Consider the following 16,274-nt stretch of genomic DNA (forward strand, 5'->3'; position numbering starts at 1 on the left):
ATTGTCGTGAAAATGATATTTAACGGCGTCGTTTTTTTATTTTCGTCGTTGTATGTCTATCTTGCGGCCTTGTTCTCTTAATATGTGTCATATTTTTCCTTTTTAACGACGGTTTTTTTAGAGAGTTGGTCGTCTATTCTCATCCTCGACTGCTTTTTTAGATCTTTTTGCAGTACAAAGACGTCGTTTTGTATTTGTTGATGACGTTGTATATTTTAACAACGACGGTGATTTAGCGTCGTGGTATATGAGGGAAAAGATGACGGTGGATTCCACGACCATTGAAAAATCGAATACACGACGGTGATTTACCGTCGTCTTTTTGCTTTTTTGTAGTAGTGTTCCCTCATCCAAATGGAGGGTACGTAGCAACACCAACAACTCAATCACTCAAAAATCACATTAGAAGGGACGGGTGAAAGGGAGGGGAGAGATGTAAAGGTTCTCCTATTCAACTAGTGTCTTCCCAATTGAAGAACAACAAATACAAAGTTATACAATTTTTCATATAGCATCAAGAATTTATATCCACCGTCTCACTTTCTTGTCAAATATCCCTCCTCCGTATGTAGAAATGAAAATCTCAACAAGAAGGGGAAATTGCATCCAAATAAATAAGGTGACTGGAACGCTGGCGAGGAAAATGATTGGAATGACAATCCATAGTCTTTCATGGAGCATAAGGAAAAGAGCAGAACAAAAGGCAACCATCATGGAAGCGATGGAGATCAAGAGTGTTGAAAGGCCAATTATCATCTTTGTGGGTAAGGATTTTAGGAAATCGTCTTCTGCATATCGTGATGTAAGGATTCCCAAAAACATCAACACTGAAGTTGTGGAAGAAAAGAGTGATATAGCATCTGAAACTATAAAAACCATAAACATCTTTTCATCTAAGAACAAGGGAAAGCCTGTTCCTCCATTGTTTCCACCAGGAACTGTGAAGGCTGCAGCAAACATGATGGTAATAGTGAGAGCACCTACAACCGTACAAGAAGTTGCTGTATCTTTCATCCACTTTTCTCCTTCTTCCTTCAATTTATTATGGTTCTGGGTAAATAGTTCATGGGGTCTCATACCCTGTTTATTGAAAGCTCCCACTCCCGAGGGTAAAACTACAAGACTTTTCACCTCCTGCATTTCATTAAACAAATAAACCTCAAGTTCGTTGTGGCTACCAAGTAACTAACTCTAGAATCACTGCTTTTATGGAAGGCAACATAACACATGAAAGAAATACGACAAGGAGCATTGTTGACCACAACGTAATAAAACTTGTCAGGATTTCATTGTTGTTTGCTTGTTTACTACCTATTTTTTATGAAGCAAGTCAAATTTTTGTAGTTACTAAATATTAGTTTGTCGGGATCTCACCTCGTGCATTTCATTAAATAAAACCTTTCAATAAGAGAAAACAAAACATAACAAGCTCCTGAGGAGTTTTGTAAAATTATTAGACATAAACAAACTAAAAAATATAGCCACTTGACTGTATCCACCCTGACATATCAAAGAGAGCCATAGCACCATACCGACTAAACCTGAACCCTACGCAGCCTAGTGACATCCTCGCCTTGTGGCTCCAAACCCATGTCAAACGCTGAGAACTGGAGCCAAATCCTTGTTGGTACTGTTAGTGTTTTTCAAGTATGAATACTCAGAATTTGCAGAAGGAAACAAAAGGGAAAGAAGCAAGAAGAAATTACCAAAATCTGTCTGCTATACGTGTAGCAGCAGAGTGTTCATTCACTTCTCTCTTTCTTACAACCTCACACGCATAGTGTGAGGGATATATCTGTTATGCACAGTAGCTGGATCTCTTACATCACAAGATGATCTCAGCCGTTCACTTAGGCAACCAATAGGAAGCTTACACTTGTCATAAAAGGAAATAAAATGGAAAATGAATTAAACTAACTCTTAAGTCAGCTTAAGGCTTATAATTCAATACTCCCCTTTAAGTCATGAGCTGATTTAACTCCAAGCATACTTCTAAGGTAATTGAATCGATCCTTAGCCAAGGATTTGGTGAAAATGTCAGCTAGTTGTTCCTTAGTAGGACAATACACCAAGTCAATGATGCCTTCTTGAAGAGCATCTTTGATGAAATGATATCTTCGATTAATATGCTTTGTCTTCTGATGAAACACAGGATTTTTAGTGATGGCAATTGCAGATGTATTGTCACACTGCAATGGAGTTGCTTCTGTCTGAAGTTCTCCAAAGTCTTCTAACACGAATCTAAGACAAATGGCCTATGCAGTAGCCTCAGATGCACTTATATACTCTGCTTCTGCTGTGGACAACTCCACACAATTCTGCTTGACTGAAGCCCAAGAGAAAACACCGCTACCAAAGGAGAATGCATATCCAGAGGTGCTTTTGCTGTCATCGATTGATCCTCCTCAGTCACTATCACAGAAGCCAATCAACATTGCATTCATGCCTTTCACATACTCTAGACCATAGTCTAGAGTCCCCTTAATGTACCTTAGCACTCGTTTAGCAGTTCCATAGTGCTTATTTGTAGAGCAATGCATGAAACGAGCAAGCAAGCTAGAAGCATACATAATATCTGGTCTAGTGGCAGTTAGGTACAAGAGGCTACCTACAATGCTTCTATATTGCTCTTAACTTGCTGCTCCACTTCCATCATCCTTAACTAGCTTTTCAGTAGCTACAAGAGGTGTGGTTACAGACTTGCACTCATTTAGGCCAAATTTGTTTAATAAAGAACCTGCATACTTCTTTTGGTGAATGAATATGCTTGAGTTCGTTTGAACCACTCCCATGCCAAGAAAATGATGTAGAAGGCCCAAATTTGTCATCTCATATTTCTTCATCATCTCTTCCTTGAATTCATCTAATAATTCTTTGCAGCTCCCTGTATACACAATGTCATCAACATAAATAGAGACAATGAGAATATCTCTATCTTCTCTTGTCTTGGTATACAAAGTAGCTTCACTTAGGCTTTTTTTAAAACCACATTGCATGAAGTAGGTGTCTATCTCTCCATACCAAGCTCTAGGTGCTTGTTTTAGACCATAAAGAGCTTTGTGCAGCCTATATACTTTATCTTCCTTGCCCTTGATCACATAACCCTCTGGTTGGTCTATATATACCTCTTCTTGCAATACACCATTTAGAAAAGCTGATTTTACATCAAGCTGGTACAGCTTCCATTCCTTCTGAGCAGCCAGGGCAATGAGAGTTCTAATGGTGTCCAATCTAGCCACAGGAGCATAGGTTTCATTGTAATCCAGTCCAGGTTTCTGAGCATACCCTTTTGCAACTAACCTTGCCTTGTTCTTTTGAACTGAACCATCCAAGTTTAGCTTGCTTTTGTAAACCCACTTGACTCCAATAACTGGTTTCTCAGTTGGTCTATCAACCAATTCCCAAGTACCATTTTTCTCAATCATTTGGAGTTCATCTTCCATAGCTTTTAGCCATGCCTTGTCTTGAGCTGCCTCTGCATATCTTTCTGGTTCAATGATGCAGAGATTGCACTGTGTAAGCACATCATCTAACCTTCTCCACTTCAATGGTGAGTGATCATAAGCTTGAGTGTTCCTTTCTTCACTGCTTATGTCACTTGAGATATGTTGTGATGGTGCTTGAGAGGATGATGGACTCATTTTATATTGGGTTTGAGTCTGAGGTGTTAGTGCAACATTCTCAGCTTTATCTCCTATAACGAAGCCATGGTCACTTAGACTTTCATCAGGAAATGGTGTCACAGCTTTGCCATAGTGTTCTGTCTAGTTCCAATATCCTTCCTCATTAAAGGTGACATCTCTTGACAAGGTGAGTTTCTTGGAGATTGGATCAAAAATTCTATAACCTTTCTCACAGGTTGCATAGCCAACAAACACTCCCTTTACACTTTTGGGTTCCAGTTTGTGTCTTAATTCATTAGGCACATGAACATAACACAAGGAGCCAAAAACTTTCAGATAAGCAATGCCCGGCTTTCTTCCACTATAAGCCTCAAAAGGTGTGACATTGTTCAAAGCCTTGGTAGGACATCTATTCAAGATATATACAGCTGTGTGTACAGCTTCTGCCCAAAGAAAGTAAGGTATTTCCTTCTCATGTAGCATAGACTTAGCCATTTCAACCACTGTCCTGTTTTTCCTTTCTACCACTTCATTCTGCTGAGGAGTATAGGCCATTGTGAGCTGCCTTTGAATCCCATGATCTTCACAAAACTTTATGAACTCAGAAGATAGAAATTCTCCACCTCTGTCACTCCTCAAGCATTTCACCTTATGTCCAGATTGCAACTCAGTCATGGATTTAAATTTCTTGAAACAATTGAAAGCTTCAGATTTGTTTCTTAAGAGATAGACCCAACTCATCCTTGTGCAGTCATCAATGATCAACATGAAATATTTGTTGCCTGCAATAGATTCAGTTTTCATAGGCCCACAAAGATCAATGTGAACTAACTCAAGTGGAGAGCTTGCCCTTTGAGCTTGATTCTTTGGAAAAACATTTCTGTGTTGTTTTCCAAGTTGGCAGCCTTCACACACACCATTTTGCTCTTCCAATTGAGGTAAGCCATGTACCATATCTTTGTCTCTCAACTGCTTCAGTCCTCTAAAGTGTAGGTGTCCTAGCCTTTTGTGCCAAGTCCATGTGCTATGTGTAATATTAGCCTTCATGAGTAGTTGATTCTCAGCTAGAAAAGACAGGGGATATCATCTGTTCTTCTTCATTTGAACTTTGATAATGAGGCAGTTCATTAAGGAGCTTTCAAACACCTTGCACATTCCATCTCCAAACACCAAACAATATCCATGCACATCTATTTGTCCAACACTCAACAGATTCTCTTTCAATCCTGGAAGATACATTACTTCTCTAATGTATTTTCTTCCTTTTGTTGTGTCAATGACCAGTGAACCCATGCCAGCAACATTCACAAGAGCACTAGTTGGCATCTGCACTTTTCCAGCCACATTTGTCCTTACACCAACAAGCAAATCCATATTTCCAGTCATATGGTTGCTACAGCCACTGTCAATGTACCAATCCCCATTTGGTTTTGAGTCAGTGGTAGCACAATTTGCATAGAACAGATTTCCAAACACCTCCATTTGACTTGCACAGTTTGCCTTCTGCACAGCCTTCTCTGTAGTGCACTCTCTAGCCAAGTGACCAAACCTGTCACAGTTGTAACACTTTGGCTTGCCTTTATACCTGCATTCTCTAAAGTGATATTTAGAGCACACCTTGCATTGGGGTTTTACAGCTTCTTGACCTGTAGATAAACTGTGAGTCTGTGCAGAATTATTCCATTGAGGCTTGCCTTTCGGTTCCCAAGGCTTGCCTTTTGGATTCCAATTTTTCTGAGCCTTGGATGGACCAGAATTAGCTGCAGTCTTATTCTGACCTTTTGAACTCACTGTGAATGAGGCAAAAGCTTTCTCAGTTGCATCTGCATTGTGCAACTCAAATCGTTGCTCTTGACTCTTCAGAATAGCAATTACTTCTTGCAATTCCACAGTCTCTAGACTCTTAGTGTTTTCAATCACTAAGCAAATGGGGTCATGTACCTTGCTAAGACTAATCAAAACCTTTTGCACAAGCCTCTCATTGGAGAGCACTTCACCATATGTTTTCATTTGATTAATCAGATCATTCAGTCTAGTAAGGTAAGTAGACAATGACTCACTATCATGCATTCTAGTATATTCAAATTCACGTCTGAGATTTTGAAGTTTTACCAATCTAACGTGATCTTCACCATAAAATTCTCCATACAGCAGCTCCCAAGCAGCTTTGGCAGAGTCTGCATTTGCAATTCGTGGGAAAATCTGATCTGAGACTGCATTTTGAATAATACCCAGAGCTTTTGCATCCTTTTGCATCCTTCATGAGGATTGCAGCTGTTTTCTCATCATCTTCTTCCTCTGAGGTCTCCTCAGTTGCCTTCTTCTTCTTCTTCGAATCTGAGACTAGGATTCCCTTCTCTACCAGATTCCAAAGCCCATATGATTTGAATATGGTCATCATCTTAATCTTCCAAAACTCATAATTTTCACCAGGGAAAATTGGGGTTCTCACCTCTGAGCTTCCAAATCAAGCCATGGTTGGTCTCTGATTCTTCCGAAAACAAGTTGTTTTCAGATTTTGGGAGCAGCTTCGTGAGCTTCAAACGAGCCTCCAAAATTTCCCGATGATTCTTCCTCTCACAGATTGAATGCCCAGCTCTTTAGATAATCAAATCTGGCTCTGAGGCCGTGTTAGTGTTTTTCAGGTATGAATACTCAGAATTTGCAGAAGGAAACAAAAGGGAAAGAAGCAAGAAGAAATTACCAAAATCTGTCTGCTATACGTGTAGCAGCAGAGTGTTCATTCACTTCTCTCTTTCTTACAACCTCACACATAGTGTGAGGGATATATATGTTACGCACAGTAGCTGGATCTCTTACATCACAAGATGATCTCAGCCGTTCACTTAGGCAACCAATAGGAAGCTTACACTTGTCATAAAAGGAAATAAAATGGAAAACGAATTAAACTAACTCTTAAGTCAGCTTAAGGCTGATAATTCAACAGGTACATGGCCAAAAGACAACGGCTGTCATGACAACAACTGATTCCACACCACAAAACCAAAAATACAAAAACTAGAGAGCTGAGCGGAAGAACTAGGAGGGGGAGTGGAGGAAGGGGAGGGAAGGAGGGAGGCCACCGACCCACAAGAGGGCGGCAACATGGGTTTTCTTTTTTCTTATCCTTAGTGTTTTAAATAAGCTCTTAAATTTTCTCTTGTTCGCCTGTTAATATAATAAACGTGAAAAAGGGTTGGGCCTGCAACTTACTTCATATTACCTAGAATTTTAACCTACGTTTCCCAACTTGAAACAAAAGAACATTTTAACCTTATCAAATATGCCTTACAGTATTTCTTGGCATATCAAATATGTGGGCGTGGTGTCACATTTTTAACCTTTGGATGAATTTTATAATACATGTTTAGAATAAAAACAAGTAGATCGTAGCAGAGAAAAATGTTTTCATGAGTCCGAACTGCCTCCTTCCCAAAATCATTCAACCAGACCGCAAAACCTCCCATCCTCTCATCTAGTGTTCCCACCTCACTTTCCATATGGCACCTCAACTACATTAGAAAGCCCTACCAACCTAATACTGCCACTAGTTTCATCGACAACATATACCCACAACGACATTTACAAGCTACCACTCCAGCACCTCATATCCCACAACACAACTAGCTCTAAATACAATTAATTTACAAGAAAGATATAGAATGAAGATATCTAACCTTGAACCATTGTCTTTCTCTCTGCATTTGCAAGGCTGCACCTGAAATACGGTCAAGTTTTTCTGTTGGAGATAGCATCCCTGCAAGATGTAGCATATCATTTCCAGAAGCATCTGCAAATGTTGCAATAAGATTTCTTTGACCAACCCCATATATGAGGCTATATACTTTTTCCTGGCGACACTCAATTGAATAGTGAAATATGTTCCTACCCATAGAATTGATTTGCCACAATATATCCGGATCTACTTTACATAAACGAATAATGAACTCAATAATCCCACTTCGTACAGCTCGGAATATTGCTGCATAGACGAGGCCATCTACCATTTCTTGAGTGTCTAGATGCTTTAACACTTCACCCATGTAATCCAAAATATCTAGGGATCGAGCGTGGATCAATTTCATTTCACATATGCGGTTGATTCCTAGGTTGATGTTGGAAAAAATGTTACAACCAGTTTTTGTAGAAATAAAATACGTTGATAGAGTTTAAATAAGTGGATCAGAAAATCAATGTACAAAGACACCAATAAATAAAGATGGAAAAGAATGTTTGCATATATACCTAAAAGCTTGCAGAGGCTTGAAGAAGGCCCTTGCGTGAAACCGAAGACTTCAATGCAAATTCAAAAACCATAAGATAAATATGCCTTGTTTATACAAAGTATGAATGTGCTTTGCTATATGATTCACAGATTCTTATTAAGATTTTAGTTATTGTTTAACTTCTTATCAAACAATAATTTCTTTTTGTGGCAGACTATGTCATGATCAACTTCTTATCAAATAGATGTATCAAACCTGAGAAACTGATATTTTGGTTGCCCAGTTTCTCTTCTAGATTTTCAACATTGACGTGAACATCATGCATGGCAGGAGGATGTTGTATGTGTATACCTATAAAGAAAAGAGAACAAAGCTCAGTCAATATAATTAATAAATATATTTTTTGGACATGTAAGATCAATTTCAATAACTATTATCTTTTGTGATAATCTATATATATAAAGCAAATGGTAGGGAATGATGAAACATTCAAAATACCAGAAAATTCCCTTGGTTAATTCAAATATTAAGAATTGAAATTATTAATTAAATGAGGATAATATGGTAAATTCACTTTTTTCATATTTAAAAAAATATAATTAAAATGTTTTCTTTTCTTAATTCTAAAAATAAAATAAAAAATAAAAAATAAAAATCAATTGCCACATGCGCGAGCATGTGCCAAGGAGCTAATAGATGTTAAACAAATAAATGGACCATTATGGTAGGGCCCTCGGGGTAATGTGATCTAGTAATTGAAATCTTTATTTCAAGTAAAATTTAATTTCCTCTTTGAATTTTGACCATAATGGCTTCAGATCCCAAAATTTTAATTCTCTTTGAATTAAGGACAAAAGCATACGTAAGTTTAAATGTTCATAGAAATAGGGGAGGAAGGCCAAAACTTAGGATATTTTTCAACATTGGAAATAAAAATACCACTAGACAAAGTACTAACTAATACTTTTGAATTTTATTTTGATAACTAAAGATAATAACACCTGAAAAATCCTACAAAACATATATATTAAATTAGTTATTCTCTCATTCGGATGTCCGCACATTAAGACCGTGCAGATGCCATTAAGAAAAGCAAGGAGGGGTAGTAGAAAATATATAGCATCCGCATGGTAATAATGTCCAGACATCTGCATAGGAGAATTTTTGTATATGTAATATCATACCCCTCATATCGAGGATGTGCAATAACAGTGTAGATGTGCCTTGGTCGCCGACTTGTATACGAGGGTCGACCAACCTATAGTAATTTAGGGACGTCCGATTTAGAATTTGCTCCATTTCATACCATATATTATCTTTTCCTTCAAGTTTTTGATGCCATCATTAACAAGATTTGTTCTTTTGGGAATTTCAATGGTAAAAAATCACATGGTCAAAATAATATTTCTAATTATTCTAAATCATTTTAAGTGAAAATATATGTTTTGGAATTTATATTATTTTAAGTTAAAATGCTCAGAAACTTAAATATTAAATGTTTAAATCAAACGTAATGCCACAGAAAATTAATGACAAAAAAAGAGTAGGGGTTAACCAGTATTAAACAATTTAAGTTGCAATCTCAAATTCTGAGTCTGCAAGGTTGGAGGAAAAAACTATTTGTGTCCGAGCAATACATGAATAGTTGTATTTTGGAGTGTGAAAATTTAGGTATAGCCCATTTATATTGTTGGATGTAACGACTTGGTCCTAAATAAATGTTTATTATTAATTAAACATAAAAAAAAGTCCATTTTTGACCCTAGAATATTATATTTGGTTTTAAGTTGACTTTTTGATCGGGAAGGAATTTGGGGATTTCGATTGTACCGTTGTGTAAAGCACGGCGAGATGAGTCCGTAGGCACGTAGTGGGCTCGAATCGGAGTTGTAACGAGAGAGATAAGATCAAAATACCCTCAGTGGCATAATCGTAAATATTACAAAAAAGGTTTGATAAAAGTCAGAAAAGCCCTCATCTCTCTCTCTTTCCTCCGCGCATGCCCTCTCTCTCCTCTCCTCGCGATAGCAGCCTCTCTCTTTCTTCGAATCTCCGGCCACCGGCCACAGCTGCGGACGGGACTAGTACCAAAAGGACCGGCTCAGTCCCGGCGTCACGACCCAGCCCTTCCCCGACATCGGCCGCCGCTTCAGCCGCCGAAAAATATGGTTTTTAGGCCGATGTTCGTTCGAAACTTCTCCGGCTCCGATCTCTCTCCTCCGGCCGCCATTGTTGACGATCAAGGTATGGAAATTCATCCATTCTTCATAATCTAGCTGATGGTTGGGTAGAATTGCATCGATTTTGAGCGTAGGTAGCTTGATTTTCGAATTGGATTTTGGCCAGTTTTGGGATCGCGATTTCGGCCACTTCCGGCAAGTTTTTGGGATAGGTCCAAAAACAAAAGTAATTCCAAATAGGGTGTTATACCTAGGGTAGGAGTCTTGAGCCGTGATTTTGAGATTTTCCAGCAATGCGTAATTGCTTTGGACACCCACACGCCGCTGGTATGTGTGGTGGCGCGTGGGCACTGTAGAAATGGGGCATTATGTCCCGATGCGATCCCCTTGTTGTCATGAGTGCGTAGGTGTGCTCAGATTTCCAATTTGGTTGACGTTCGAACCCCAAACAAATTTCGCATATTGTACGTTATCCGGGTTTGATAGGTTTGAACCGTTGGATAGTCTTGAATTTAATATATGTTAATCTAGGCATTTATAGGATCGTGTAGGAATTCACGGATAGGGAATCGGAGCTCCGGATGTTTCGATTTAATAACTTAAAGGTTATGTTTTTCAATAACCGTCCGATTGTACGATCGTAAGCGATCCAACCGTCCGATCCGAACCAAACTTGTAGGATGTGTATCCTAAACCTTGTAGAACCTATAGGAACTCTCGGATCATAATTTGGAAGTCGTGAGCCTTGTGGGCCAGTTGACCAAGTATGGGTAATTTGACCCTTGGTTGACTGTGAGTCTTCTGAGGTAATTTTACCTTCCTATGAGGATTATAATGACCCTAGTGACAGGTCTTGAGCTTTATTGAGCTATGTTGACTAGGTTGAGACTTCTAGAGTGTTTATTATTATTGTAGGAAACTCTTGGTAATAATTGAAATTATGAAATTTATGTTTATGTGCTTGATCGTTGGTCTAAAAATAACATTATTTTTCTGATTAAATTACGTTGCAGTCTACTATAGACTGGTATCACTAAATTGGGATTACCTCTATTATTAGTTTAGAAAATTAAGAGTATGTCAGTTTGAAGTGCTATACGCACTACCCTAAGTACCACCCTGTGATTGTCAGGTCACCCGTGACGTAGGATTTTTCGGCGGGATGACAGAGCCCATACGTGGCATTGGAATTTCCGGCGTATGGGGAGATGATATGATGGTTAGGTCACACGTGGCGTAGGATTTTCTGGCGTGATGACAGAACCCATACGTGGCGTTGAAATTTCCGGCATATGGGGAGACTGTGTGATTGTTAGGTCTCGCGTGACATAGGATTTTCCAGCGTTGAGACAGACCTCATACATGGCGTTTGGGATTTCCGGCGTATGGGGAGATGATATGATTGTTAGGTCACACGTGGCATAGGTTATCCGGCATGATGACAGACCCCATACGTGGCGTTGGAATTTTTGGCGTATGGGGAGGTTATGTGATTGTTAGGTCTCGTGTGGCATAGGATTTTCCGGTGTTGAGACAGACCCCATACGTGGCGTTGGAACTTCCGGCATATGGGGAGATTATGTGATTGTCAGGCCACCCGTAGCGTAGGATTTTCCGAGGGGATGACAGACCCCATACGTGGCGTTGGAATTTCCGGCGTATGGGGAGATTATGTGATTAACAGAGAGATGAATAAAGATATTGTATGTGTTTGGAATCGGGATTTAGTAGGAAGAACTACGTGTGGCTTGATCCCTCAGTGAGGGTACGTAGGCAGCCTAAGGTTATTAGGTGCAGCCGCAGACATAGATGTGATTGTGTTAGGAGGTTAAAACCTCGTATGTTGGAGTTGGAAAAGTTAGATGATGTATGTTGTATTTAGTATTCATTTGGGGTGGGCACTCAAACCGGCGAACCGAAAATCCAAACCGAACCGCACCGAATCAAACCGAAAAAAAACCGAGTTGACCAAAAAGTCAAAAACGGAACCGGACCGGTTTGGACCGGTTCCGGATCCGGTTCCATGTCTTCAAAAACCGAACCGGGCCGAACCGAACCGGTGAAACTAAAAAAATATATAATTTCAATATATATTTTATATTTAATGCTATATTTTTAATTTCACTAAAAAAAACATAATATTTATCCAAGTTCAATGTCAAAATATCTCTCTTTTCTCACTTTAATATTTATTTTTTATATGAAATTGAATAATTTGTTAATTTTCAAGTAAAAAAATAATATTTCAGTTGAGAATTGTATTAAAAAGTAATTTAAAAAAATAATTTTTATAATTCGGTTCAAAACCGAACCGGAACCGAAACCGGGCCGAAACCGGTTCAAACCGAACCGGACAGTTTTTGAATTTTTTTTATTAAAACCGAACCGAACCAAACCAAATGAATAGTATTGGATCGGTTCTAATTTGAGGCAAAAACCGGTCCAAACCGAACCGTGCCCACCCCTAGTATTCATAATTCATATTTGAGTTTATTAGTTGCCTTGCCGAAGGCAATATTTTGGCTTAAGGGCTTTGTGGGTAGTTTGGTTTCGCTTCGATTTTTGTGAGGGCCGAAGGCCGAGTTTGTGAATTGTATGAAATTATATTGTGCGTGCTGCCTTTTGGGATATTAAATGTGTTTTAAGCATGTTGAAATTTTAGGGTAAAGTTCAAATTACAGGGGAGATTCTACCGAAATTTTGGCAGAAAGTCCCGGTCTTTAGTAAGTGGGCCCGGCATCGGGGTGATGTCAGGAATTCCACAGGATTCATCTCGGGTTCCGAGGAATTCAGGGGGGGTCCTGTCATTGGAGATGGTCCAAATAACTTAAACCCTGGATATTATACAATTCGAACTAGATTGTTTTTCAATAATCTAAACCGCAACTTCTAGATATTCCTTCACAAATCATGTCAGCAAAAAATCAATTGAATAAGAATCCATTTGATCAGTGAACGAATGGTTGTGATTTTAGTGTTTTCATGGAGCATCATGTTTGTCTATTTTGTTTATTGCAACTAGATGGCTTAACGATTTTTGATTTGTTGAAATTTTTTGTAAGGATGATTTATGATTGAAGACTTGGAAAGTAGGCTGTTCATAAGATATATATGCTTCCAAGATTGCTGCTTATATTCCTTTTATAATTTCTATTTTTTATGTAGGTGATGAGCTTCAGACTTAATTGCAGATGTAGTACCCAAAATGTATTAGTAGTGTAGATGAACTGTTAGCAAAATATATATGGGATATAATGAATTTGATAGTTGCGAGAGAAAAAAGAGTGTATTACTAACCATCATAGATCCACTTTTCCCAGAATTTTAGCCGCGTTCCACTCGGAAAGGCAGAAGGGATATCAGCCAAATCAAATATAGGGGATCCTCCCCACGGACTTTTAGCAATTACCAATCGTGGGCAACGCTGAAGTAATTCCCACGCAATATCTATATATGTTAGAGAAAATAGGAACTGTGAAAGTTAAAAGCTTGAGTAATAAATGAGTAAATAAGAACAGTTACCCGATATCCCGTATTCGAGTCCCCCTATCCCAATATTGATTGTATAAAATAAATAAATATATAATGTGGGTCTGGGTTGGTTGAGAGTTTTACCAAATTGTTTGGCATAGAAACAAAAGCAAACAAGTCCAGCGCCATAAGGGCCATTCTCTGGCTTTAGGTCTTCGATCGGAGTGAGGGAGTAGAGATAACGAACGATAGCCCATAAGTCATTCTTAGCAGCGAAGAGAATTGGTGTCAGACCGTGGGACTCTTCAACAATGCCAAGTAGTTTCCTGTTCTTTGTAACCATGCATTCAACCATTTTGAGATTTAATCTTGCAGCAAGATGAAGAGCTGTCCAAGTAACATCTTGCATTTCCAAGTCTTCCGGTGTCATCAACTGAACCAACTCTTCCACAATATGCTCATGTCCGAAGGTGGTTGCAATGTGAAGAGCTGTTCCTCCTGTTGAATATCTTGCTCTTATTGCATTGGGATCTCGGGTAAGAAATTCCTTCGCTTTACGCCAATCACCGAGCTTAACAGCAGCGAAGAAAGGTTGATACGGATCATGCTTGGCAGCAATTGCAGCATCTGTCGAGTATATATGTGTTTGGACATTAATGCTTCTCCGTTTACCATTGTTATATCAAAATAACAACTCATATCAAAATAACAACTCTAAACTAAAATCATATCATCCTTGTTTTAGTAGGCTGAATAAAGTTGATACAAAGCTTTTCTAATTTGGAAAACAGGTTTATATGTTTTCAAATTTAGTCTTTGCAAGAATGGAGAACAGTTTAAGAAGTTGCTATAAGTAAACTGGAAATCATACCATCCTTGTTCTATCACCCTTAAAATCATACCATCTTTGTTTTACTATGTGTTGAATAAAGTTGGCCCTTGATATTGTCTAATAAACTACTAGTAGTATTTTTAACAATATACCTGGGTTGGATGATGAGTTTGCAGACTGAACAAATGAATTAATTAGGAGTGATGGTTGCGGCATGAGCTTTTTGGCCAAAGTATCCCAAGCAATTTTGGCTGAACTAATCTCCTTAATCATCGAAAAAGCATCAGGCCCGCACGAAACTTGGATCGTATGTAAAGCTGTTGCATTCTTCTTCCTCCAGGCCTTGAACTGATCATCAGCTTCTGCTTCTTGTTCTGGTTTAGGAGGTTCAGCTGTAGCCTCTACTACTTCCCAAAGGTCTTGAGCCACCAAATAATTTGTAACCAATGCACTCCAATGCTCGTAGTTATCTTTGTTAAGAACTTCGACAACAATTGCATCAGCAGGAACCACAGTTTTCACCATTCTTACTGCTCTTCACAACCAGATATGAGCGGCCGAAAGCTGACCAGGCTTGCTATTTTTGTTGTTTTATATTTAGGTCTCAGATAAAATTTTACAACTCAGCTAGAAGAGTGAAGGATCACATCTTGAAGTAGTGTGGTTGAGTGCATTGGTGAATTAAGAATCAGGTATTTATTCTTTAATTACTTATAATCACATTCCTTCTTTTTCTTTCTCTTTTATATCTGGAGAGTGTCACAAGTATACTAATATTCCATCTCTTACGTATACCCAAAGAAATTAAAAGAGAAAAGGAAAAAAGTCCAAAGGATTCTGCATAATGAAGCAAATCATGAAAACTTCGAGGACTAATGATTATTGCTCTATAAGCCTCTGAAATTATCATATATGTCAGTAACTAAAGTTGTGCTTATAAATTCCAGAGCTCTTCTATATTAATGTCTAAAGGAGCACACATTAAGAAAAACGGAGTTTACAGAGAATTTTCAACCCCAATCCCCTTGCATGAATGAATATGATCAGCAACGAGGGTGAAGGCTGTTAACTATATCAAGTTTTTACACGCCAAGAATCATAGAAAACGATCAAGTGATTGAAGTCTACCAAGAAATGATAAAATTACAAACGGAACATTGTCTTTCAATTGGATAAGTTTCTTATGAGGAGGGGAATTGCGTCCATCGAATTAATTATATGTGGTTTCTTATTAGATGGAAACCAATTATATATAGACATGGCAAGCAAATACATGGAGAAACAAGTTCAAGGACGAATTTAGGAATTTTTCTGAGGGCGGGCTAATATTTTTTTTCTTCACATATTGTCAATATATAAATAAACATCAAATTAAACACAAATTGTCAAACATCAAACAAACATTCAAGGGCGGAACCATGAATTTTTTAATGAGTGGGTTAGCTAAAGTTATTAGCTTAAAATCTATTGATAATTTTTTTTTTTGGTACTAACAGTTTCTAAAGTTTTTCTATGAATAAAAGTATACATTAAATCATATAAATCATATAAATCACGCTAATTGTAAACAGAAGAAAAAAAAAAGGAATCATAGCCATATTATTCACAAAAGGGTGACTTTTATTTAGAAAAATGCTTCTCTTTAGGAGATACGTTAATGGAAAAGGATTAAAATTGATGTTTGGGGCAAAGTTTAACACCAAATATAAATGTGGAAGACCTTTTACTTTGACTATTGGTGTGGTAGCACTGGCGGACCCAGAAATTTTTTAGCGGATGTGCAATTTTGAAAAGCTAAATAACTCTTTGTGGATTGAATATCTAAAGCTTTTTACCTATATGAAAAATTGTTTTATGTAAAAATATTGTTGAAGTATGAAAATTGATTTTTCGGAATAATCATTTCTCAAGATAATTTTTGGCTGCTTCACATCAATAAGAA

At 38.0% G+C, this 16,274-nt stretch overlaps 1 protein-coding gene across 3 annotated transcripts; it reads right to left on the bottom strand.

Annotated features, from left to right (window-relative positions):
* Positions 380-14,921, bottom strand: LOC18780760. 3 transcript variants are annotated; one of them, XM_020557729.1, is made up of 8 exons: positions 14,485-14,921; positions 13,645-14,127; positions 13,327-13,476; positions 8,105-8,200; positions 7,869-7,916; positions 7,513-7,728; positions 7,301-7,380; positions 380-1,134 (listed from the first exon to the last, which is right to left on the bottom strand). In XM_020557729.1, the coding sequence occupies exons 1-8, from the start codon at positions 14,855-14,857 to the stop codon at positions 523-525; spliced, it is 2,058 nt and encodes a 685-aa protein (XP_020413318.1). In that variant the 5' UTR covers positions 14,858-14,921; the 3' UTR covers positions 380-522. The 3 variants fall into 3 exon arrangements, with proteins under 3 accessions (XP_020413318.1, XP_020413317.1, XP_007212683.2); XM_020557728.1 differs by having other exon boundaries at positions 7,301-7,728; XM_007212621.2 differs by lacking the exon at positions 7,869-7,916 and having other exon boundaries at positions 7,301-7,728.

This window comes from Prunus persica, chromosome G2 (assembly GCF_000346465.2).
Source record: "Prunus persica cultivar Lovell chromosome G2, Prunus_persica_NCBIv2, whole genome shotgun sequence".
NCBI classification, from domain to species: domain Eukaryota; kingdom Viridiplantae; phylum Streptophyta; class Magnoliopsida; order Rosales; family Rosaceae; genus Prunus; species Prunus persica.